The 27360-nt window shown below is 35.8% G+C and overlaps 1 protein-coding gene and 1 non-coding gene across 2 annotated transcripts; one reads left to right on the top strand and one right to left on the bottom strand.

Moving 5' to 3' along the window:
* Nucleotides 1-2300: 2300 nt before the first annotated feature.
* LOC146141528 (uncharacterized) lies at nucleotides 2301-20020 on the bottom strand. The gene is made up of 11 exons (XM_083390167.1): nucleotides 19983-20020; nucleotides 19380-19481; nucleotides 18841-18960; nucleotides 15897-15935; nucleotides 15015-15107; nucleotides 13425-13458; nucleotides 13305-13356; nucleotides 10055-10111; nucleotides 8933-9102; nucleotides 5185-5358; nucleotides 2301-3806 (listed from the first exon to the last, which is right to left on the bottom strand). Exons 1-11 carry the CDS (start codon nucleotides 20018-20020, stop codon nucleotides 3708-3710), a joined length of 978 nt encoding a protein of 325 aa, XP_083246293.1. The 3' UTR covers nucleotides 2301-3707.
* Nucleotides 20021-22138: 2118 nt separating this feature from the next.
* On the top strand, nucleotides 22139-22213 carry Trnaa-ggc (transfer RNA alanine (anticodon GGC)). The gene has a single exon. It is a non-coding gene; the product is annotated as a tRNA-Ala (tRNA).
* The last annotated feature ends 5147 nt before the right edge of the window (nucleotides 22214-27360 follow it).

Raw genomic sequence — 27360 nt, 5'->3', positions numbered from 1 at the left:
AGACGTGAGTCTACAGCCGAAACGGCATCAAAATTCATTAAGAAATGGAAAATTATTCGTTTTCGCCCAAAACCTCGATTTTCGGTTAAGCGTCAAATCTTTATTTTAGCGAAGTTGACAATTTCCTTCGGTGGAAGTGCTCAGATGTTGCACGCACGCAAAAATGTCAGTATAATAAAATGGGTATGATATATTATCGGTTGAAAGTATTGATAAAATCGTCCAAGTTATAGGTTAGTATCTGTGCCGTTAGTGAGATGTATTTGGAATCTAAGACAAGGCTGACAATGGATGCGTAGAACAATAATATTTGGCAGTTTAAGAATTACTGAGCTTCAGTAGATATGTTGTTCTGGTTAGTACAGTGTTTCTCAACCCATTGGATGCGAAGGTTCCCGTTAAATTTGAATCGCCGGCTGCAGCAGTTGATTAAATTCGAAATCTAGTTCTGCTTATGTTTTGTTCTCTGATAAAACGTTCAGCGGATAGACTTGGGTCGCCAAAGCTGTTATACCCACGTTTAGGATTCGAGCCGACGCGAAGAAAGAACACACTGGGTTAGTATAATATTGCGTTGTCCTTTGGTTGAAATGAGGTGTTTTCATTAGGCAAGTATTTGATAAAATTAGGTTAGTCGTCCTAATTTTTGCACATAAAACGACATATTTGCTGTATGATGCGATTTTGTTATTTTTTTGGTTGAGTTATTGCACATGTTAGGCGAGTTTGCCAGTTTCAATAGTTTACCGTTTTATTTATATGATAAGGCCGTCATTTTTGCGTTGACTTTCTTTAATAACGACTGCACCGGGACTTTACTTGATATTTAGTCTAGAAAGACTGGACGTGGACTAGACTTGACTGGGAATTGAGTCTCTTCAATATGAATTGTTTACAACACTAATGTGGTTAATAGAATAATAATATTCGAGTTTGAATAGTTTACCGTTTTACTGGCGTTAAGTGGGTCGGGACTTGACTTTCGACAGGTTGTTTAATCATTTTTACACTTGACTTGGACTTCCATTTTTGCGAAAAACTTGCCTGGTGCTGAATTTCTTTCAAAAACAACTTAACTGGCACTTGAGTCTTTTCAAAATGACTTGTTTACAACACTAATTTGGTTAGTAGAACATTAATAATCATTGGGAGACCAGAATTTACTTGCCTTATATGGCTGATACACAGAGCGGGCCAAAAGTAGGCTTACAGTTCTAAACAGTAGGGTTTTGGGTCTAAAAGTAAATTTATTGTTTTTTGGTTCTTCTCGTGCACCTTGTTCTTTACAACACCCCACAAAAAAAAAATACATTGGTGTCCGGTCAGGTGAGCGTGGTGGCCATTCCATGCTACCTCTTCTTTCAAGCTAACGCTGTGGAATAACTGGAAGCCAACTTTTGGCCCACCCTGTAATTAAAACCTGTTACCTATAATCGTAAAAGTCATAGAGTTTGTAAATAACTTTAAAACAAACGTAATGCGCGTACAATACAACACTAGTTTCTAACCTTTGTAAGAAGTAAGTAGCCGAACCCACAAGAAATCACCCATACGCTAAATGCTAAATTTCCATGCCACTTTCGTGTGAAATAACAGGGATTTTTGTCCCTATTATGAGCTTCGGTTCGCACTGTTTTATTTATTTTTCCGCTTTCATAATCTTTTCTTTGTTGGTGTTCCAAAATCAATTATGAACATTAAAGTAATATATACAATGTTAAAGTGAGTTTCTTTTTCACAATGCTCTTTAGGAAGTTTTTTGCCCTCTTTTTTTACTTACACTTTGAGGCGCAATTTTTCTGTGTTATATCAGCCTATGAAAGACACACACGCATATGTGTATAATAACAACTGTGATCTAGCCCCATGGAAGCTGACCAACGATTACGGCTTCCGTATCAATAGTACACCGAAAAGCCATCGCAGACTCGCCGAATCTGTTGATCTATGATACAAGCGGACCGGTCCCGGCTTGACCGGAGGTCGTGAGTTCGAACCTCACTGCAGGCCAGTTGTTTTTCTGGCTTGCTCTGCTTGCATCATAGATCGACAGATTCGGCGAGTCTTCTATGGCTTTTCAATGTACTATTATATCAGCCTATTACGTAATTTTTGTTGATCACACTCAAAAGGCAGGACCGGTTCAAGACCAGGCTGTTGGTCAGTATAAGAAGTTCAAACTCGAGGAGAGTTAGCCTTTTTACGTTATTAAAATATTTCAGAACTTCTATGGTCGACATTATTGTGTTTGGGTGAGGGCAAAATTCTGTTGTGGAAACACATGCTATGCTAAACGGATGTCCGATACTTGAGATTTTATTCCGATAACGATACCCGATGTTTTTAATATATAACAAGTATCACGACTCAACCGGTACAAATGACGTCATTACTGTGCTCAAACAACAAAAATCGATAAAAATTCAACGATTTTAAGTAATTTGTTTCATGTTCGAGGTAGATGTATTCGAATTCGGCTCGGATAGCATTGATGTTGAGCTTTGTCGGACAAAAAGCTCTCGCCTGCAGAGATCAACCTTCTAAACAAAGGTCTGGACTACGCCTTCTTCCCAACCAAGCTCAACATCAATGCTATCCGAGCCGAATTCGAATACATCTACCACGAATTACGTCACCACTTGTTTCATATCATTATGGTAAAATTTGCTTTAATGTTAAGAAATTTAAAAAGTCTATAGTTGTTATACTCTACTATTTATGGATGCATTAACCTTTGAAGTTAGAATCGCTGCGCATATCATGCTTGAAATTTCGATATTAGTTTTGCATCTTATCTGACCGATACCGCTTAAGTATCGGACGAGCAGCGATACTACCACTTGGTATCGGGTATCGGCTCCGATTTGATATTTTGAAACTTTCTCAATCCCGATCGTACAAAGCAGGGGTGTCCAACAAGCAGCACGCGTGACAAATGTGGCACTCGACCTATTAAAATTGACACGCAAGACCTTCCCCCGAAAAACTAAAATTGTTATTTAGCCAATTGCCAAAAAAGCTCAATTTGTTATTCGGCCAATTGTTAGAAAATACTGAGTTTGTTATACAGCCCACTGCCATTGTTTGTTCAATCACGACAACCAACAATTACTTTTGATATAGTAACATTATACTGTGTGGAGGCTAGCATTCACATAATATTATGTGTGAAGAAACAAAAGTCAGCTCACCGAGAGACAGTTTGATGTAGTTATACGCATTTCTACTAGACATTTTTTTTCAAGTTTAAATAAACGTTCTTATTTTTGGTAAAAAGCGCTTTTATGATTAAAAAGAATTAGTTCGGTTACGAAATTTTGGCACGGGAAGAAGTTATAAGATAAAAATTGGCACGCCGGCATGTTTGAGTTCGACACCCCTGGTATAAAGCATTAAACATTGTCTCCGCTTTCAAATCCAAAGGCAAGAACGTTTAAGGGGAAGCCAATCCAACACGGCGCCATTCAAACCAAAACACACTGCCGTACGCCTTTGTGATGTCACCGACCATTTGTGATGCCACAGAAGGCCATACTACTAAGTTTGAACTTTAAAATTATACCCCATACAGAAGTAAGCAGGATTTTGTGAATGTTTCGAATAAATGTTCGGGTAATGGTTGGAGATTGTCGTTAGACAAAGAATGAACATCAAAGCCCACACAGACTCAAGGGTTGTAGTTAGTGGGCAGGTCAGACTACAGAGTATTAGCTGGCCATTGGACTTGAGGATCCGAGAAACCGGCTTCGCAGACGTCGTAGTTTGTCCTGCCATCTCTCGTTGGCAACCTCAGCGGAAACCAGCATCTGGAATTAGGTTTTTAAGTTTAAAACTCAACAACTTTGAAGCACAATGGTTGGAGGTTGTAGTAAGACGTAGTAAGAATATTAAAGCCCATATAAAAGTATAGGTAGCATTTTGTAAAAGTTTCGAATAAATATTAAGATAATGGCTGGAATTTGTAGTTAGATGTAGAATGAATATTAAATCCCATATAGAAGTGGGTAGCATTTTGTGAACGTTCCAAATAAAATACCACAGGAGTATTTGCAATTTGCATTCTGATTACAATAAATTGCGAAAAAAACTAAATTGATTGTGAATAATTACATTAAATTGTAGTTCAAATCCCGGTTTGACTTCTGTTTTTCACGATTTTAGTAGAACTAATTCTAATCTAGTTTATGTCCAAGTCTGTGGCAAGCCTGTGTTACATTAAGATTTGTAAACCGAAAATCCCGAATTTTCAACACGGCAATATAATCATTGACATATTTTAAACACTTTACCATATGCTAAAAATACCAGAGCTGCAATCAATGAGTTGACTTAAGTTACTGTTTTTAAATGACTAAAGTCTTCTGGATAAATGACTTGACTTGCACTTAAGTCATTCGGTCACATAAATTAGTTTGAAAGTAAGTGTTTTCATCAAAAATTTTGAATAAAACTGGGTTATTTTCTCACGACTTGCTTGCTATATCTTGGATTTTCGTCATTTTTTAGTTAAGGTTTTGCTCATAATCGGACGAGTTTACCAATTTTAAAAATTTAAAGTTTTATTTTTATGTCAATTACTTGACTTGAAATTGACTTGCTTTAATAACGACTTTAATTGGAACTAGACTTTTTTGTTTTTCGCAAAAGACTTGAAATTTACTAGCGCAACTAATTGTTGAAAATGCCTTGACTGGGACGTGAGTCATTTCAAAATGACTAGTTTGAAATACTGGCAATTTTTTAACAACTATAACTACTCGTAATTAGTACACCGAAAAGCCATCGCAGACTCGCCGAATCTGTCGATCTATGATGCAAGCAGAGCAAGCCAGAAAAACAACTGGCCTGCAGTGAGGTTCGAACTCACGACCTCCGGTCAAGCCGGGACCGTCGCTCTACCAACTGAGCTATGCAGGCTCAGAGAGGAGCGAGTCGAGAAACAACCATGCGCCAATACTTGCACATTTTGTTAGTACAAGCAACTTCACACTGGGGGATCATCAGTCCGTATCAATCAATTCACGGAAAGCCGTAATCGTTGGTCATAAAGCAACTTCCGAGGGGCTAGATCACAGATGTTATTAAACACATATGTTTGTGTGTGTCTTTCATTACTCGTAATTAACTACAACTACAGTAATGACGCCGTTTGTATTACATCGTAAAACTTTTCATTTTACCAACCTGTTTGCCGACTAAGGTTGCTGGATCACGTTGACTGAAATCGACTCTCTGCTTTGCTTTGCTGATCGCAACGTCATCGACCTCCTTTTTCCGCTGGAGGGCCTCAGTGAGCGAGAGCATGCCGCTGTGACCAAATATGGCGAGCTCGTGGGTGCTTTCTCTTTCTGTGAAAGTCTGGGAAAAACGCGTTGTTGTTAAGTTGGCTTGTTTGGTTTTATTTTACTGTTGATTATTTTATCATTAGCACGGGCCACCAAACTTTTTTGTGTAAATGGATAACTGTAGATATTTAAGGTGACTGATTTAAAACCCTTGATTTAAAACCAGGGCTGCGGAGTCGGTTAAAAATAACCCGAGTTCGACTCCGGCCAAAAAAAAAACGAGTCCGACTCCCGAGTTCCGAGTTCGACTCCGGTCAAATGTGCGATTTTGTCGAGTCCTGAGTCCGGCCCGAACTCTACAGCCTGTATTTCACCAATTTACATAACAAAAAAAAAGTGGATATTCAGCAATCCACTTATGTGGGTGTCGTATAATTCATTCACTTAAAATACTTGGTTGGAAAATATTCAACCATATGCTATTCAACCTTTACAATTTCCAGTTGGTGGCCATATCAGTTTTAAAATTCGGTACTGCGCATGCGCATGTCGGAATCTGGACTCTGGTAGTTTTACGAGGTCTTACTCGAGTCCCGAGTCCGAGTCCGCAGCCCTGCTTAAAACAATTCCAGCACATTTAGGTATATAGCCGTATTTAGGTATATAGTATTCGTTCACAGTTGAACAAGCATAATTAAAAAGTTCGATGTCATAAATGTTGGACCTAATCGGGATTTGACTTTTTGTCATATTACACCTCTTAGCACGCTTTGCTACACCCAGGGTAATTTGAAGCGCAGACCGGGCCGGAAACTTTTTTATAAAACCTTTTTTTTTTTTTTTGATATAAAACTTTTTTTCTATTTGACTTTATTAAACGAAGAAAACATACAAAAGTACTCAACATTAAACTCAAAAGTAACAAAAAAAAACGAGTAAAACACAGGAACAGTCATATTAATAAATCGTTCTTTGAAAATAAAATATATATAACAAGCCCAAAATGATAGGGTTCATTTAAAAAAACGTTTTCGCACTGAATGTATTTTAGACTGCATTTCTGTTTCACAAATTTCGGTTATGTCTACTTGCTTTAAAACATCAATTTATGACGACAGAATATAAAAATAAAAAATACACGCCGACCGTGCTCCACGAAAACCTATAGTTTTTAAAGTTCCGCTTTAAAACAAGATGAAAAAAATTATGTTTAAGGGGCCCAATTAAATCGTAAAAACATTTTCCTTCGAAAAAAAAGTACCAGTGGAAGACTGGTGGAACTTCTGTACAGAAAGCGAGGTAAGATGATCAACAAAAATAGGTGAAAAAATATCAATCGTATCCGTCAATTGGCAAGATAAAGCCACTTAAGTCCCGAACAAGAAAACGCTCAAGCAAATTTGTAGAGCCGGCGACGGTATGCCAATAATGATCGAAATAATGTCAGGTATTTTCGACGTGGGCTTGATATTCCTACCAGTGTTGTAAACAAGTCATTCTAAAATGACTTAAATGTTAGTCAAGTCATTTGTTAAACAACTTAAGTCCAAGTCAAACCATTAGTAAAAGAACTTAAGTCCAAGACAAGTCATTTTAAAATACCTTAAGTCCAAGTCAAGTCATTCGTTAAACAACTTAAGTCCAAGTCAAGTCATTTTAAAATAACTTTAGTCCAAGTCATGTATTTTCAAATAAATACCAAGTTAAGTCATTTGTTAAGCAACTTAAGTCCAAGTCAAGTCATTTGATGAACAACTTAAGTACAAGTCAAGTCGTTTGTAAAATAACTTAAGTCTAAACCAAGTCATTTTGAAAAAACTTAAGTGCAAGTCAAGTATTTTAAAATAAATAACAAATCAAGTCCCAGATTCAATTAAAGTCATTTATTTAACAACTTTAGTTCAAGTCAAGTCATTTGTTAAACAACTTTAACTACAAGTCATTTGTTAAACAACCTAAGTTTAAGTAAAGTCATTTGTTAAATAAACAACAAGTCAATTCGTAGTCAATTGAACAGTTACCTAATTGAAAAGGTAAAGCCACTTAAGCACCGAACAGGAAAACGCCAAAACAAATTTATAGAGACGGCGACGGTATGCCAATAATAATCATAAGGACAGAAAATACTTTCCCTCGTTTGAAAACAACAGACGGTGAAGCCTTATATATAAGCCGGTTACTTAATCGTTACGCGACTACGCTCGACAGCTGATTTAAGGCGCCATTTTGAAATCACCTGGAAATCATTAGCACGGACGGTATAGGTTTGTCCCATTTTTTTTTTAACTTTTTTAGCTGTGTACCCTTTAAAAATCTGCATGAATGGCGCAGAATTGTGAACTTGATAATTCTAGTTTTCTAATTTATTGAATTAGAGCCAAATGCGTCTAATTCTAATTCTAACCAAATTTGTGGATTGCTTGTGTGCTCTAATTCTAGTTCTAATCTAATTCGGATTTCACCGAAAATGCTACTTTGTCTCTCAGTCGAAACAGTGAATTTACATTAATACCCTTTGGTTGGAACGACTTGTAATCGGAAAAGCATAAACTATGCTAAAACGTATAGAAAATAGCACACAAATATTAACCATGTACATTCTTATAAATTGCGATTAAATTAAACTGATTTTAAATAATTAAATGCAATTCTAGTCAAAATTCTAGTTTAATTTTGGGTTTGAAGAATTCGGTAACACTGATTCTGATCTAATTTGAGAAAACTAAAATGACCTATTCTAATTTTGAATAACGGAAATGCTCTAATTCTAGTCTAATTATAGAAAGCTAACATAAATCTAGTTTTCAAAAAAAAAAAAAAAAAAAAATCTAGATTTTTTTTTTTTAAGTCTGGTATGCCCAATCCCTTAAAAATAATAAATTGATTATATTCGAATAATGTCAATACAGTCGCATGTAAATAATTCCGTGTCTTTTGTTTGCATTAAAGTGCTGTCAAGCAAATTATCGTAAACAAAAATGCAGTGCGCCATTTAATGCCGACATTCCACAGAGTTCTGCCTACGACATTTTCAAATAAAACTATTAATTTATAAGAAGAAAATGTTAATAGTCTGCAAAGGCGTTGTGTTTATGCAAGTGTTTTGATAACCTATAATAGAAACAACGCATACCGCAACCACATAAAAACTTTGGGGCAAAATTTGACTTCATAAATTAAGGATAAAATGACTGAACGCCGAACGTTCAAAGCACCAGTTTTTGCATCAATTTTTTTTTACTTGAATTTTAGTTTTTTAAGCGAAAATCAAGCGGTAATACAATCTACATGGACCCCAGAAAAAAATTTCCGTAAATACTTTATTAAAACAATTTAAAAAAAAACGAAAACTAACTACAAAAAAAAAGTTTTTTATTTCCACTAGGGATCGACCGGTATCACGTTTTTTGGCCGATACCTATACCCGATTTTTTGCAATTTTGTTAACCGATACCAATTTTTTTATACCCCTGGAAATGTTCAAAACTTATATTAATTGAAAATAAAATCCAAACAACGTTTTAGTTCAGAAACTTATATATATCGGTTGACCGATATATCGGTCTATCCCTAATTTGAACCAATTTGGCTGTTTCTGAATGTATTTTTTCCAAAAAACTTTTAAACTTTTGCCTTAAAAATCTTACGGTTTTGCCTGCGGTCGCCTTCTTTGCCGCCAACTGCGCTTGTTTCTGCTTCATTTTCACCGACGACTTGAAGTGGGTTGGAATGAACTGATCGTCGTCGCTCTCATCCGATTCTCCAATCGCCTGAATTGCCTTCAAACGGTCGATCTGGTCTTTCGTGTCGACAGGTTCTGTTTTGGCAATGTGTTACTGTGCTATCGGCTAATTGTAAAAAAATATGAATACAATGGTTTTGTTATTGAAGCAATTTTAGAATTGGTTGTTGATGTGAAAGAGGTGCAGCAAGAAACGTTTTAAGAACCATCGTTCTAAAGGCCCGTTCACGCCGATCCAAAACCAAAATGACCTGGTTAATATGACCAAACGAGCAAAACGGATGAAACTGAAACGTCCAAAAATTGTTTTAAAGTTTTTTTCGACCAAAATTTGCTTTAGCAATGAGAAGTTTAGTTACCTCCAGTATAAATTGCACAAGGATAATTATTTTCTCAAACTGCTAGTTTTAGGCGAAATCTGCTTTTGTAATTAGCGCGGTTATCAATTATATAAAATCTATTTTCTACAACACATTCTAAAGGTTCGATCCCCGGCTGGTTTCCTATCTAGAAGAATTCCAGAGGTTGCTGTTTCGAATCCCGTCACATTATCAGTTTTCCCGAATTTATTCCCACATAGCTGAATTACTATGCGCTGCAAATTTCCGAGGTCGTGAGTTCAAATCTGAGCAAAATTTACCCTTTGAGAAATCACCGAGTTGGATCGCAAATTATTGCTGGAATGGTCGCGAAAATTTTATTGGACCGAGCAGCGGACGTTTTTGTCAAACATTAGGCCCTTATTGAGTATAGTTAAAATAAAATTACCTTTTGCTGATCTTAAGACTGTTTATTTATTAAAACAGATAAAACATAAAATCATTTTTGTAAATCTTTCAGAAATATATATTACGCCTATAAGGTATCGTCAGTAACAACTGTTTTATGTTTTATCTGTTTTATTTTATGTTTTATCTGTTTTACTCAATAAACAGTCTTAAGATCTTTGGATACGAAGACAAGAATCTTTCTTTTACATTTTATTGTCCGCGGGAGATCCATACTTTTCTAAAGTATTTCAGCTTACCGTTTGCTGATTCTGATTTATCTCCGCGTTCCGCGTCGTCTTTACTTGAAGATTCAACTGAAATATAGAACGGACAAGACGTAAAAATTCGGTAATTAGAATAGACGCGCCGTCAAAAAACCCAAACACAATTCAGTAAAGCAGGGGCTTTTAAACTGGGGTCCGTGGACCTCTTGGGGGTAGGTGGACTAGTTTCAGGGAGTCAATGTAAGCCTAAAAAATGCAACGACCTTCACTTTATGAACTTTAAAAAAGCTGTATATTGTGGATATATTTACTTAAGGTTGAATACAGATTCAGAAGTGATATAAAAAACACCGCTCTTGATTAAAAAAGTGAATGTTAAAAAAAGCACAACCAAACTAGGAAAGTTTTTAATGAAGTACAGATTTTAAAGTATCATAATTTTCCCAATCAATTATTTTTGAACAAGTTTATTTTAAAAGGTCAAAACAGGATTGATAAAATTCATACAAATTTTGGAATATAACTTTGCTTGATGCTAAATACATCAACCGAAGTGTTTAAAGTTCAACCCATAGAAATATTTTGCAAGTTAAAAACAGAAAATTTGTTTGTTTTTTAGGAAAAGCTTCACAATACTTCAATTTTTCATAAAGTAAAATATTTCCAAAACTATGATATTTAAAACGTTGTTACTTTTAAAGTAGAATTTTTGCCTAAAATTTACCGATACCAATATATCTGTATCGGAGAAATATCGCACATTTGGCCAAACTTTGATAAATTTGGAATTTTAAACGTTATTACTTAAAATGTAAAATATCGGTAAAAAAACTTTTGACACCACAATATCGGCATCGGAGCAATATCGAATAAATCGATGTACCTCGAAAAATATGGAATTTAAAACGTTGTTACTTAGAAAGTAAAATATCAGCAAAAATTTTACCGATACCAAAATATCGGTATATGACAAGGGTGGCCAACACGCGACTTTAAGTAAAATACCTATAGCTTCTGTAAATTCTGTTAATGTTTCTAATAATTTTTTTACTTCTTTATGTGCTACGCTGTACTTTTTTTTCGCACGAAGTCGACAAAACACTTTTTTTGGTATTAGAACATTCAAACAATGCTATGTTTCATTCTGCCATGATCAAACGAGCCGCATGGGCTCTTCACCCAATTATACGCGGCTCTTACGTTTCTATTGCACTTTTTTTTTTAAATGTTTCGATTTCGTTATGTTAAGTTATGGAGTATGGCCGGTTTCGACTCAGACTGTTTGCCTTACGGCTATTGCATTTTTAGTAACACTTTCTAAACAAGATTAACGGAAAAACTATGTCCAAAAAGTATTGATAAATGACATTATACAGAGAAATGTGTTTTTTATCTAATGCGTGGCGTCTCCTTTTGAATTAAAATTTTGTCTATTTAACGAAATAAAGGCACTTTTTTCGCGCTTCGTGCGGTCATTGTGTTGTGGGTGAAATGTTATTCTTTTCGTTCCATATGCGTAAGGTGTGGCTCTTTGCGGTTAACCAAGTAACAAATGCGGATCTTGGTATGTGATTAGTTGGCCACCCCTTGTATAGGAGAAATAGCGGATATATCTATATCTAATAAATATGGTTTTTACTTTTAAAATATGGTTGCTACTTTTAAAGTTTAAAGTAAAATATCGGCAAAAATAGCATTTGCTGATACTAAACTATCGGGATTGGTGGAATATCTCAAATATATCTTTAATAAATAAATAAACAAGAAACTTGTTTGTTTTCTAGGAAAAGCTATATCAGGGGTGGCCAGCCAATCAGATACCAAGAGCCACATTTGTAACTTGGTTAACCGCTAAGAGTCACCCCTTACGCATATGGAACGAAATGATTGGGCCTATCACTCCATTTCTCACTCACTCCACAAAGCGATCACAGAAAGCGCGAAAAAATGCATTTATTTAGTTAAATGGACAAAATTTGAATTTAGAAGGAGACGCGACGCATATTAAATACAAATTTCTATAATGTCGTAGATCAGTATTATTTGGACATAGTTTTTGCGTTTATATTGTTTTTAAAGTATTAATAAACCGCTAAGAGCAGACCTGGGCAACATACGGCCCGCCAAGCACTTTAATCCGGCCCGCAGCTTATTTTCCTAAAAATACATAGCCTAAGTGAAACCAAATTTGATTTTTAGCCTCTTTTATATAGTTAAACGGAAATTATTTTTGCCTTTCTCGTATGTTTATTTGGCATCTTTACAGACAAATAGCGTCATATGCACTGTGGCACTCTTTCCAACGAAAGTTTAACAAACTTAAACTTGGCTTTTTTTTAGCCTAATATTTATATATTTTTTACACCGACCGTTTTCTAAACTCTAAAATATACCGATTCACATTTTGTCAAAATAATTTAGTTAATGCCATGTTGTGTATTTCTCCCGATTTATATCGTCTTTGCAATATGGCCGTTGTACCGCAGGTTTTTTGTGCGAAATTTTTACGTATTTCAGTAAATTAAAGTTTGCATTTTAAAACATTGCATGTTTTTTCGCGCTTCGCGCGACGTCTTGTGGTCTCCTTTAAATTTTACTTAAATTGCACATTTTTGCACAACTCCAAACGTAATAACAAGTTCGTTAGCTTATTTGTTTTATGTGTAGTTGATATCCCCATTTTGATCCAGCCCGCCACATCATTTTAAGTTTCTCATGCGGCCCGCGGTTAAAATTAATTGCCTACCCCTGGCTAAGAGCCACGCCTTGGACAAATGGAACGAAATGAATCCTATCACTCGATTTCTCACTCACTCCACAAAGCGATCGCAGAAAGCGTGAAAAAAATGCCTTTATTTGGTTAAATAGACAAAATTTGAATTTAGAAGGAGACGCGACGCATATTGAATACAAATTTCTATAATGTCGTAAATCTGTATTATTTGGGCATATAGTGTTTGCGTTTACATTCTTTTTAAAGTATTACTAAAAATAAAGTGGTCTTCGGCAAGTCGAAACCGCCAATAATTAAAAACTTAATTAAAAAAAATAAACCAAATCATACGTGCAACATGAACGTAAGTAAGAGCCGCGTATAACTGGGTGAAGAGCCGCATGCGGCATGCGAGCCGCAGTTTGGCCACCCCTGAGCTATATATTGATAGGTTTGTTTAGATTTTTTTATTTATTTTTGATAATATCTTTATTTTCAATATCGGTCAATATTTGTCGTTAAATATATCGGTTAATCTCTAAAAAAATTTACTATTTTTATTGTTGCTACCTGCAGCTTGCAATGCTTTCTGGATCCGGATTTTGCTTTGCTCCGCCGGGCTCTAAAACAAAATGGCGTCGTCAGTTCGAAGGCGTGTTTATTTTCACAAATCAAACAAACTTTACTCACCAATTTCGAAAAGGCGATACTTTCCATAACATCCCTGAAAAAAAACAGTTAAAACGTCAAAATTTAGTAAAAATATTATTAAACTAGAGTTTGCATGTAAAACGTTTAGATTGCTAAATGATGTTTTTTGTTATTTTTAGTTAAATTATTGCTCATAATAATCCAACAAGTTTAAAAACAGTTAAAAATATTTAAAAAATGGGCAAAATGTTATTAAACTATAGGACAGGTGATATAGGCCAATGTTAGAATTTGAGGGAAACTTTTGCAAATAAAGTTGTTAAAAAACGATATTGGCTTTGGAACATAATGGTTGGAGGTTGTAGTTAAACGTAGTAAGAATATCAAAGCCCATACAGAAGTAAGTATTTTAGTTTGTTTTATTTAATTTTTAATGTTCTCTGACTTATTCTTATACTGTTGCGTTTGTTTTTATTCAGATATACTGGCGTCTTGGTTGGCGAAATATATATATATCGTTTAAGATCTGTTTATTGTGTCTGACCTGAATTGTTAGCTTTGCTAGAGTATTTTGCCATACAGAAAGCAGGTATTATTTTGAACGTTTCGAAAATATCTTTATTCATTTTCAGCATAGTGAGAAGGCGCTGATTCTAAGTATATGTATAATATATATACTGCTGAGACAGACGGCTGAACAGAACGAAACAAGGAGATATTGACCAAGTTTTGAATGTGTTTGTAGTGTACGGTAAACACAGTGAGACACCCAATAAATTGGAAATATTTTTTGTACCCGCTGTGGCTACCGCAAGAGCTACAGCAGAAATTTGCAAAAAAAAATAGTTTACAAATAGTAGGAAAATAACTACACCTTTGTGAATAACTTGTACGCGTAATCTGGTTTGCCTAACGCCAGTGTTTTCTAACCTTACTTCGCGGCGTCCCCAATGATATTAAGCGTAAGTAACAGCGAAGCTGAGGCCAAAAGTTTAAGAAAAAATGCTACCCTCTATTTGGGCTTTGTCACCTTTCAGCATAAATTAGTTCAGTGAAGTTTTGTTCGCTTACAAAAAGTTCAATGTAAAAATTTGGTCGCCAAAGCTTCGCCTTTGTTGCAGGTAACAAAGCTTATCCTCACAAAAAAAGTTATCAACATTAATAATTTCGCGAATTTCATTTATATGAGCTGTGTTTTCGTAATTTCCTTAAATTTTTGAAAGAAATCCCAGAGCAGTCGGCGACCCTGTTTAACACTAGAATTACCGCTAGCGGTCAAAATGACCGTTTTTCCAATGAAGAAAAACAGTGCAGAACAAACTCTGAGTATATCTGTGCTTTAAATTCTAAAAATCTCGAAATTGATAAATTTAAGCGGGATGGCCTTTAGCCCAACCTGTCGCTTCTTAATAGGTGCTATTTTTGCTCTCGTCCGTCTTTCTATTTTGTTGTTTCAGCGTAATAATAAAAAAAATAAAATGAATTAATATAAAAAAGAGCAGAATAATTGTGCTTGAGTTCATGCTATACGTTTTTCTCAACTACTAAATGAACAAATTAAATGGCGACCAATGGGTTAGGGAACACTGCCTAAAGCCCAATACCGTATTACGTTGTTTAAATCCTTACTTTAAGGTCCCAGTAGCAGCGCCCAGCACAGCCGTGTCGTGTTTCTTGCGTTTGATTGGACTAGGAGATCGGTCACGTGACTTCTTCTTGGACCTGGGAAAAATTTAAAAATTAAGCTGGAGTTAGTGAAAAAATTGCAATGAACAAATTCTCAAGTTTAAAAAAAGAAAATTTGTTTGCTTTTAGGGAAAAGTCATGTAATATTTTTATATTTCCAATTTTGGCAAGTATAACTGTCAAAACTTACCGAAACCGGCATATTAGTTTACCGATAATATCGGACGATATGGCGCTCCTTTCCAAATATCGGTATCGGTCAATTTTGACTTAATATTTTCTAATATTGAACTGTGAAAATATTATACGAATTTTTCTTAAAAAACATAAAATTTTCTTTTTTTTAAGGTTGCGAATTTTTATTTACTTTTATTTTCGCAGTGTGATCAAAACAGCTTCTTGGACCTAAATCTTAAGAAAATGGCTTGAGGTTGTAGTTAGACGTGGAATAAATATTAAAGCCCATACAGAAGTAGGTATCTTTTTAAAATTTCGAATAAGTCTTAAGAAAATGGCTTGAGGTTGTAGTTAGACTTCGAATGAATATTGAAGCCCATACAGAAGTAGGTTGCATTTTGTGAAAATTTCGAATAAGTCTTAAGAAAATGGCTTGAGGTTGTGGTTAGACGTAGATTGAATATTAAAACCCACACAGAAGTAGGGAGCATTTTGAACGTTTTAAATAAATCTTAAGATAATGGCTTAAAACTGTAATTAGACGTAGAATAAATATCAAAGCACATGGAGAAGTAGGCAGCATATTCTAAATATATAATTATTTTTTTTATATAAGTTTCCCCGCAGTTGACATGTTTTCAAACTTACCGTCGCTCGTGAGATCTTTCTCTGCTTCTTGATCGCTTTCTGAAAAGCAACAATTTTTTTGAGAAAATATGTGACAGACTTAAACAGTTTATAGTTCTTTGATTATATATTTTTAATTTATTGAGAAAATGACTCTCGAAGCCAAAAGAGTCGAGTAAATCGACACCATCTTTAAAAAAGTGTTTCGATACGCCATTGTATCACATTAACTCAGATTTATATATATATATCGGATATCGGCATTCTAATATGATATCAAGTAACCAACGCTCAAGGCAAGACACAGGCCATTCAGAAAACTGACCACGTCTAAAGTGTCCTGTAAATAGCTGGCGGCGGCTTAGCAAACCATGGCAAGCCCAAAAAAATGACTGTGCCTCTAGAAATGTTACTGGACTTCATTTAGATCTTATATGCAGTAAGTATTGTTATTTTGCAAAAAAGTGCAAGTTGACTTGGTTTCCAGTCGTTAACACACGATTTAATTTTACGGTATAATATTATACTGGAAGAATACAGGATTTTAGCTGAGGAAAAGTACCGAGTTAAAAACTCGTGTTAATCTAAATAAAAATTAATAACGTTAAAAGTAATAAACTTGAAACGCTATGTTGGTCTAATAAGTTACGTTTAAATTCAACGGTCATCAAAGAGAAGAATTTTCCGAATCTCTACTAAGGTTGGCGTCCATAGCTTGCAAAGCACCACTAGTCAATTAAAAAAAATTAAAGAAATGAAACTGTCCCCCGTTATAAGCATTTTTTTTAGCCACTAAAGTTTTTTATTTATCACATATAGCAAACTCTGAATGCACTGCTGAAGTTAAGTTATATCTGAAAAAGGCATAAATACACAACAAACTAAAAAAATGCGATTTAAAAAAATTATAAACCATATTTTCACTCACTTGAAAAAAATATCATATTACATTTATCTAAAAAAAAAAAAAATTTATTTTGCAAATATTTTTTTTCATACTTTTTTCCCACAGTTATAAAAAAACATATAAACCATCTTTTAACTCACTTGAGTAAAATGTCATTTTAAATTTTCCTGAAAACATTTTTGCAAACTTCATTCTGCACCTCCTATTTTTTCCGTATTTTTCCACAACTATCATATAAACCAGGGGTTCCCACCCTGTAGGCCATGGCCCCAGGGGGCCACGAGCCTTTTTCAAGGGGGCCATGAAAGAATTTTTTTTTTTTGGTATACCTGCATTTCTTGTAAATTTCTTGCAAGTTTTTATTACATTGCCAAAAATAAAAAATAAAAAAAATGCTAAAAAATATCTTCCCAAAATTATTAATTCTTTTTCGTTTGTCCAAAACGTAAACAAACCGGACGTAAGAAAATCATTTGCGCTTCATTTTTCGCACTTACGCAGTTAAAATAGTCAAAAAGAATTTGAAATGGACTCGTGTCTAGTTTGTCAAAGTGGCTGGCCGGATAAATTACATGGGTGAGCGTGATCTGGACCGCGGGCCGTAGGCTGCCGACCCCTGGTATAAACTAATATTTCAATTAAAATGTCGTTCCTTAATTTTTTCAAAAGGTTGAAAAAAATGGGGGGCCATTGATTTCTCAAAATTTTCGAAGGGGGCCACGGTGTAAAAAAGGTTGGGAACCCCTGGTATAAACCATCTTTTTCCTCAATTGAGAAAAATGTCATTTTCTATTTCCCTTGAAACATGTTTGCAAACTTTTTTTGCACATTTTATTTTTTTCATATTTTTTCGCAGTTCACATATAAACCAGTGGTTCTCAACCTTTTTGTTCTCGGGACCCCCTTTAAGTTTTCGATAACTTGCGCGACCCCCCAATTATAGTGTGTGATAAATAAACTCAAGTATATAAAAACACATTTTAAAATTAGCAAAATTCAAATAGGGAAAAATTCTAGACTAGAATTGTTTTAAAATTTGGCTAAAATGTACTGTGCACAACAAGCTAAAGTTACGGTTTGAGCCAGGGTTACCAGATGCTTGGTTTAGGATTAGAACATTGTTGGTGTGAAATTCCGACAAAAAAGGAATTAATGGAGGTAAATGTTCTTGGTTAGTGGTCAAAATTCCACACAAATTCAGCAGTGCAATAATAAAGCTTTCCGTAAATTCTATTTCCTTTGTCCAAAACTGCAACACCAAAATTTGATTACCGGAATTCTACGGATGTTTTGGAAAAAGCTATGTAAAAAGTTGTGACACCGCTGCAAAGTAGAAATACTTTGCCTGTAACATATTGTAAATCTAGCACAAATTTTATTGGTACTTGGCCTAAATTTCAATTTGGAACTAAAGCGCCCTATACTACACCTAACGCTTTTGTGCTGCAGAAAATTATTGCAGAAATACGCATCAAAATCGCGCAAAACTATTTTGGGTTTAACGTTGTTAAAGTTGGTATAAATAAAGTTTGGAGGTCTCGTGAGCCCGCGGTTTTACTTCATTCAACAATGTTTTAAACAAATACGGCCAAATTAAGACAGAAAGCTTACTGTCCTAATGATTTTCAAACCGTCGGACACAGCAGTTAAAATTAGGACAACTTATCGTTTTGTTCCGAATTTTAAGCCATCTGGCAACCCTGATTTGAGCGTCCATTCATTTTTATTAGACATTGTTTTACTGAAGCAAGGCCTGATTCATTAATTGAAAGTGTAATCGTGACGTCATAAACACGACTGGTTCAGTGCAGCAAAAGCCACACAAAAAAACAAATGTTTGAATGGCGGTTGCCTTTTTTCCTTCTAAACTGCTAAACTTTTAGTTCATATCGCCTGATTCTTATTACTACTTTCTTTTTGAAATGCTAAACGGCGACCCCCCCAGACAACCCCTTGCGACCCCCAGGTTGAGAACCACTGATATAAACGGTCTTTATAATGTAAAAAAAGAAAACGAATTAAAAGAAAAGCGTTTAACAAAGATAAATTTTCACTCACTTGCTTCTTGACCTTGAGCGGCGAGATGACCTTCGATGTCTGTCACGTGACGAGGATCGCTTCCGCCTCGAGCTGACGTCACCGCGGTCTGAGTCACGTGATCTGCTGCGCGATTTTCGCCTAAAAATTAAAAAGATGAAAAATACATTTTGCTCGATAAATTTATCGGTGTGGGTATTTTACAATTTTTTTGAGCGCTTTTTGAGATACATATTGTTTATTTAAACGAAAAAAATTACACAAAAAATCGTTTTAAATTATAAAAATAGACATGTATATAAATGATTCTGTATATCTTACGATTAAATTGATTATTTGCAATTACAGAGAAATTGTTTAGTATAGAATTGTAAAAAAAATATGTCGATGTTTGAAAAAATCAAACAAACACCTTTTTCGTGTATTTAACTTGGACGCTTAAGAAAAAACTTTTTGGTTTGTATTTTTACTTTTAGGGTTGCGATCCTCCCCAAAAATTGTATGTACAAAATTTTCAGAAATATATTATTTTTTAGCGTGTTGTGCTACAGCAGACTTACTTGCGCGATTTGGAGTGGGTAAAGCGCCTATGTCGCTCGGGACTCGGGGAGCGAGATCGTTTTCTACTCTTCTTCTTTTTCCGGCGTTTCGAAGAGGATTCTCTTAAAAAAATCCAAGTTGGTCGTTAGGTCGAAACCTTGGTGCATAAATATTCCGACTGTTAAGATTGACTGTTAGCATTTTTTTGAATAAAATATGCTAACGATGCCTTCGCTGGCGTATATATAAAATATAAATATATTTTCGCTATGTGTTTCCGTGCTTTTTTAAAGTTGAAAAGCTAAAAACATTTTGAAATTTTGACATTACACGTAATCCTATTCTTTTACAAGGCAATGACGTTTTGAAAGAAAGAAATTGACTAATTGTTGTTATTATGCGACGAAACGTAATAAAACCTAAAATGTCAAAGCCCATACAGAAGAAGGTTTCTTTTTGAACGTTTCGAATATTTTTTTTTTCTGAATTGTGATTTGCAGTGATACCTACTTCTGTATGGGCTTTGATATTCTTACTACGTCATACTACAACCTTCAACCATAATGCTCCAAATTTTAAAACTCAATTAAAAAAAAATCGAAGAATAATTTAAATTTTCTTACCTGCTGTGTGTGGAATCCGAGCTTGAGTGTCTTCCCATTATAAAAATTCAAAAATTCTACAAGATTCACGCGACTGACCTAAATTCCTGTGAAGAAAGTTTGTTATTATTGCAAGCAATTTCAACGATAAGCTGTATAAACATCACAAAACTAATACTTGGAAGTTAAAGCACGATTTGACCGAAATTAACAGTATTATGACAGAGAATGCAGGTATATTAAAAAATTATTAAAGTTACAATCAATTCATCTAAAATTTAGAAAATTATAATCAATTTATCTAAAATTTTGAAAATTATAATCGATTTATCTCAAATTTACAAAATTTCAATCATTTTATTTTAAATTTACAAAATTTCAATCAAAAATTTAAAAGTATTGTAAGGGCTTTTTCCTATAGGCCATCAGTATATATTAAGCTAACCGGTTACTGTATTTCTAAGTAACTAACAAAACACTTACGAGGGTTATAGAGATAAATATTGGCAGCAAACGAAGTTGAAACCCACACGTTTTGACACGGAAACGTTTCGCAAGGATAACTCACATTAATATAGATAACAAAAGAACAGGTTCATCCTAGAAACGTAGTTTACCTCGTACAAGCAACTATATCACGCGTAACACGTGTTTAACAACAAGCTTTGAGCATCAAAAATGGCCGCGTATAGCGTTCGCAAACAGGGTGACATGATTACGTAGTGCGTGGCAAACCATAGCCGAGTAAAGTGCTCGCGTTTAGTGGTTTCTTGGCGCGCTAACAAACCAATACGTCAGGGCCACTTAGAAGCAGAAAGCAAATAAATTACGTAATGGACTCTGGTCTTGGACTTCGTGTAACATTCTTCTGAAATGTGACCTTATTTCACTCGTTTGCATTTAAGGTTGGATAAATTTTGACGTCGTTTCAGATTTATCATACCTATCGCAATTTTACCGAGGAAATAAACACAAATATACATGTTTAAGAACTGTGATCTAGCTCTTCTGAAGCCGCTTTTTGAACAACGATTACGGCTTACGTATCATTGGTATACCGAAAGCCATCGCCATATTAAATGAATCTGTCATTGGAGAGGGTTTGCAGTACCATATCATTCAATGAACACAAACACACATATGTTCAACAACTGTGACCTAAATCTTCTGGAGTCGTTTTTTGAACAACGATAACAGCTTACGTATCATTAGAACAACGGAAGCCTTTGACAGGTCAACCGAATCTAAAACTAACCTTCAGTGAGGTTCGAACTCGCGACCTCCGGTCATACTGGGGTCGCCGCTCGACCAACTGAGCTACACATGCTCAGAAAGATTCGAGTCGAGAAACAACCATACCCCAATGCTTGCTACATTTAGTACAAGCATCTTCATATCGAAGGGGATCTACAGTACCATATCATTCAATGAAAGATACAAACACACATATACACAAGCTCAGACGGGGAGTAAGTCGAGAAGCAACCATAGCACCGTTGTGTGCTGCAAGTCCAATAATATCGGATCGGAGCAGATACCATGTGGTAGTATCGATACTCGTCCTATACTAGAGTGGCATCGCTGCCGATCGGCTACTAAATTAATAGAAAAATTGTAGCAATAATTTGCCTGAAGCAGCAATTTCTAATTTTAAACGTAAGTTCTTTAAAAATTGTAGGCTTACGATTCGAGTTGTTAACATACATATGTGTGTTCAGGTTTCATTGAATAAATGATATGGTGCTGTGAATCCCCTTTAATTGAATTGCTTGTTCTAACAGATTGAGCAAGCATTGGCGTATGGTTGTTTCTCGACTGGTTCCTTTCTTAGCCTGCATAGCTCTTAGTTGGTAGAGTGATGGTCCCGGCTTGACCGGAGGTCGTCAGTTTGAACCTCACTGCAGGCTAGTTGTTTTTCTAGTCTGCCCTGCTGGCATCATAGATCAACAGATTCGGTGAGTCTGCGATGGCTTTCGGTGTACTAATTATACGTAAGCCGTAGTCGTTGGTCAAAAAGCAGCTTCGAAGGGCTAGATCTCAGTTATTAACACACATATGTGTAAATGTTTCATTGAATAAATGATATGGTGCTGTGAATCCCCTTTAATTGAATTGCTTGTTCTAACAGATTGAGCAAGCATTGGCGTATGGTTGTTTCTCGACTCGTTCCCTTCTGAGCCTGCATAGCTCAGTTGGTAGAGCGACGGTCCCGGCTTGACCGGAGGTCGTGAGTTCGAACCTCACTGCAGGCTAGTTGTTTTTCTAGTCTGCCCTGCTTGCATCATAGATCAACAGACTCGGTGAGTCTGCGATGGCTTTCGGTGTACTAATTATACGTAAGCCGTAGTCGTTGGTCAAAAAGCAGCTTCGAAGGGCTAGATCTTAGCTATTAACACACATATGTGTTCATGTTTCATTGGATAATGATATGGTAATGTGAATCCCCTTTAATTAAAGTTGCTTGTACTAACATGTGAACAAGCATTGGCGTATGCTTGTTTCTCGACTCGTTCCCTTCTAAGCCTGCATAGCTTAGTTGGTAGAGTGATGGTCTCGGCTTGACCGGAGGTCGTGAGTTCGAACCTCACCACAGGCTAGTTGTTTTTCTAGTCTGCCCTGCTTGCATCATTGATCGACAGATTCGGTGATAAGTCTGCAATGGCTTTCGGTATACAACCGGTATCAAGCATTTTTTTTCTTCCGGTATATTTTAAAAACTAGTAGAAAGCGAGTAATACCCTGAGAGAAAAATATCCCTGAACGTATTAATTTAAAGCGAATTCGTGTATTTGGGCACAGCAGTGTCATTGGCATCGGAACGAATAGCGATACATTGTGTTGAACAATATTGGATTCGAATATCAAGTATCGGAGATTGCTGATATATTATAAACAAATAAAAAGGACAACGGACCTAACTATTAGGCAAAGATCATTACGTTAATTCGGAGAGTGATACATCTATGTTTAAAAAGCATCGGGTATTGAATTAAAATATCAACTATTGGCAAAAATGCAAGACAACCGATACCCCACCATTAGGCAAAGGCGATTTGCAAAAATCGAACTTAGGAGGTGAGTTAACTTAGGACGCCAGTATAAACATTGACTGATGATGATACAGTCTTTATCAAGATGATGTCGATCTAGTCGACCTTTTGGACTTTGACATTCATTTTGACGCTGCACTACAGATCCGTGCACAGTGTACCTAAATATTATCTTAAATCGGCCATTTAAGAGGTAAAGAGTTGTCTATTTAATGCACAGCTAATGTATAAATTTATTTGACTTTGCAACTCATTATTATATAGTCTAAATACCGATTTTATCAGGTTTTTGTACAACAACGCTTTTCCTTATCTTTGCCAGAACTAGGTTTGAGCCATCCTGGTAAAATATTTAGCATGATAAGAGTCTTTGTCACATTTTTGACAGAAAAAATAGCAAATTAATCAAAATTGGTTTTAAATCGAGTCTTATAGCAGCTTATAGGAGCACACAGAAATGGCAGCAGCCAAATTTTGACCTAATGCATTACAGATCCATGCATAGAGTGCCTACATATTATCTAAAATCGCCCATTTGAGAGGTAAAAAGTTGTTTATTTAACGTAGAACTAATATATCAATTCGTTTTGCTTTGCAATTCGTTATATCAAGCTACATTACAGATCCGTGCATAGTGTAGTACCCCAACCTAAAGCAGCTCACAGAAATGGCAGCAGCGAAATGTTGACGTAATGCATAACAAAGGCGAGCGCGGGTCGCATTCCAAATTACGGCCTTTCAAGGTGTATAAGGCTCAATGCGCAGGACACATTCGAACGGTCTCCGGGCGCGTTATTTAATTAATCGACCCCCATTTTCCCGATTGTAGGCGAACGAATTAAAAGCGAGCTGGAAAGCGGCGTCGGAACGGGACCAAACCAAATTAATCAAGACACTTAGGAGGCGGATCGTTGCAGCTTAATCGCTTTACAGTCCAGGTGCGTCGGTGCTGACAAAATCAGAAGCGCCACTCCGGGCTCGAATTTAATGCGAAAAGTGACGCGCCTGTTGTTTTTAACGGGTTGAAGCACCTTGCCTTGAAAGAGATACTTTGGAAAGGCTGGATTTTCTTCAAAAAACAGCACTCGGCGTTCTTGCAAGGCGATTTAACTAACGTAACTTCTACTTGAAAACTGTTTAAAAGACGGAGAAATGTAGTAAGAATATCAAATCCCATACAGAAGTACGTATAAGATTTTAAACGTTTTGAATATCTCTTTATTCTTTTTCAACATTAATGAATTTCAGCATCAAAATGAATAAAGAGATATTCGAAGTTTAAAACGCTGCCTTCTTCTGTATTGGCTTTGCTTTTCTTACTACGTTTTACTACAACCTCAAGCCATTATGCTCCAAATTAAAAGTTTTTAAATTTTGCAAAATTTTATTATCAAGTATAGGTTTAGGAAAATTTTCGAATTTTAACAAACAATCCAAAAAGTGTTCTATTTGGCTTTGACATTGAATTTCATTTCGATAAAACCATCACCCCAAGCCAGAATTTAAAATATATGGTCAAGATTGGCAGATTTTTTTTGACTCAGGTGCAAAGGTCAAAGTCTCGTGAGCTGCATAACTGATGATAAAACGCGTGTTGTTCACTCGACAGATTTGGTTTTGGCGTTAAATCCTGTTATAAAAAGTAAAAGGGCAAAACTCGGCCGCTATTTAAAATATTTACGGTTCAGTTTGGAAGAAATATTTTAACTGAAGTGCAAACAAACATGATAAAAAGGCCAAGTCTCGAAAAAGGCATTTACTGGTGATACAAGTGCGTATAGAAACGTCTTTATTAAGATGATGTCGATTTACTAACTATTTGACTATGACGTTTATTTAAAATCCATTATAAAGAGAAAAACGACAATACACGGTAAGATGTTTACGGTTAAGGCTGGCATTTTTTTTTCTTTTATTTTTATTTAAATAAAATTACAACAATCCCACCAATTTAAATATTTACAGTCAGCGTTAGCATAAATGTTTTACTACAAAACCGGCCACAATGTAAGATATTTACGGTCAATGTTCGCAGAAATATTTTCTCCAAGTGCAAACTAACACGATAAAAAGAGACCGAGTCCCAAAACGCGCCATTAGTCTAACCTGGTTACTACAGAGCCCATATATTGATAAAGCTTGATCAATAGCAATTAGGTCCCGGGCAAAGGCTAATTCGAAACGTCCATTGCACTGTCCATCTCAATACAGTCGGAGGAATTGAATTAAACTCCGTTTAGTCGCAATTCCTCGGAAAATGCCGGCGAAATTGAGACTAAACCAATTCGAGTAATGCAGGGTTTGTGAAATCTTTCTTTTTAGCGACGCACGCTCTTGATTCGAGAGCATGTGGGGTGTGCTAGGGGCGGATCCGACCCCCAAAAACTATATTTATTGCCGATTTTAACCAAGTAAATGCAAAGATTTTTTTTTCGAATCTCGATCACGTTTTTAATATGTCTTGAAAAGTTAATTTTAAGTCAAATCATATCGCGCAATCTAAACTTTTGGGCTACTTAAACAGTATAAAGGTGCTTTGTGTGAATTGATAACTACTTGTAATGCAGATTTTGTCTTGAAAGTAACGCTTTGAATTCCTTAGAAAATGCCGGCGAAATTGAGACTAAACGAATTCGAGTAATGCAGGGGTTGTGAAATCTTTCTGTTTAGCGACGCACGCTCTTGATTCGAGAGCATGTGGGGTGTGCTAGGGGCGGATCCGACCCCCAAAAACTATATTTATTGCCTATTTTAACCAAGTAAATGCAAAGATTTTTTTTCGAATCTCGATCACGTTTTTAATATGTCTTAAAAAGTTAATTTTAAGTCAAATCATATCGCGCAATCTAAACTTTTGGGCCACTTAAACAATATAAAGGCGCTTTGTGTGAATCGATAACTACTTGTAATGCAGATTTTGTCTTGAAAGTAACGCTTTGAATTCCTTAGAAAATGCCGGCGAAATTGAGACTCTTTTCTCTTTGGAGCACGCTTTGATTTGGGTGAATGTAGGGCGTAACAGGGACGAATCCAGGTGTGTCCATACCCCCCCCAAAAAACTGGATTTTACTTTACGTAAATGCAAAGATTTTTTTTCGAATCTGGATTACGTTTTTACTATGTCTTAATAAATTCGTTTTAAATCCAAATCACATCACGCCATTTAAAATTTTTGCAACTTAAACAACATAAGGGTTTGATTTGGCAGGATGGCGCACCAGGGGTGTATTCAGAGCGGGGGAGTAACGTATTCTTTGTCTACTTTTATTACGTAAATGCCAAAAAAAAATTTTTTTTCGCGCTTTTCGCAAATCTGTATTCAGTTTTTGGTATGACGACCGACAGAAAACGAGTACATCGACATCATCAAGGCGTTTTGATACAAACTTCTTCAGTGCATGCGACTGAGAAGTAAATCAAAGCATCACATATAAAACGCGGGACGCTGTTGTTATCATATTTAAAGTTTTCATTCGGATGTAATTTTCAGTCACATTAACTGAGATCTATTTGGCTTTCTAATCAAGCTGCATTACAGATCCGTGCATAGTGTTCCTAAATATGCAGTTTTTTTTATAAATAATACTTCGAAATGAATTATAATGATGGGACTGTTTTGTTTTATCGCGTTGCACCAACAAAAAATACGCTAGGGCGTCTTAGGTCGCTCGAGATTGCTGAAAATGAGTAAAAAGCTTTAACTTCGAGTCTAAAACAATGTGACAAATTAAAAAAAACATTGGAAACAGATTCGGACAAAAAAAAAACTAAAAACATTTCAACGTTTCGGATAAAAAACGCCAACCGACAGAAAACTAGTAAAAACCCTCGAAATGGCGACAAATTGTTTAAAGTCGAGTCTGATAAGCTTCGAAATGATCATAATTATGTGACCGCTTTGTTTTATCGCGTTTTACAAACGACAGAAAAAAAGGAGCTAGAACAAACGAAACGCTAGGGCGACTTGGATCCCTCGAGAAGGGCACAAATTGTTAAAAAAGCCTTAAATTCGAGTCTAATACGCTGTGACAGCGCTAAGGCCGCGGCGATCTTTGCAACATGGCGCCCAGACGACAAAGGCGATAAATTGATATCAAAGCAGACGCGACGGTAGCGGTTGGCGGCAAATAGAGCGGTAACGCGGCGACAAAACGCATTATACTGATGCGACTTGATAGAGCAAGGCGCGTTGTCCAAGTATAGTTAGTAGCGTTGATCAATTACACTCGCCTACAAAAGGCGGCAAAAAGATTTAGCGACAGACACGTCACACGGCGCAAATCCAGGTCCGTAGGGAATTCACTCCCTCTCTCTATCTCTATCTCTCTCGCGTTCGAAATCGACGCTCA

Source organism: Ascidiella aspersa, chromosome 5 (assembly GCF_963924565.1).
Source record: "Ascidiella aspersa chromosome 5, kaAscAspe10.2, whole genome shotgun sequence".
NCBI classification, from domain to species: domain Eukaryota; kingdom Metazoa; phylum Chordata; class Ascidiacea; order Phlebobranchia; family Ascidiidae; genus Ascidiella; species Ascidiella aspersa.
Note: the sequence above shows the minus strand (reverse complement) of the source record. Positions and strands in the feature narration are given on the sequence as shown.

What these genes read in the sequence shown, in the direction of transcription:
- LOC146141528 (XM_083390167.1), bottom strand. Translation starts at nt 20,020, where the DNA reads ATGGGAAGACACTCAAGCTCGGATTCCACACACAGCAG. An exon ending in CGCTCAAGGTCAAGAAGCAA is followed by an intron (nt 15,936 to 18,840) that starts GTGAGTGAAAAT and finishes GTTGCTTTTCAG; the next exon opens with AAAGCGATCAAGAAGCAGAG. An exon ending in CAACCTTAGTCGGCAAACAG is followed by an intron (nt 3,807 to 5,184) that starts GTTGGTAAAATG and finishes ACCTAATTCCAG; the next exon opens with ATGCTGGTTTCCGCTGAGGT.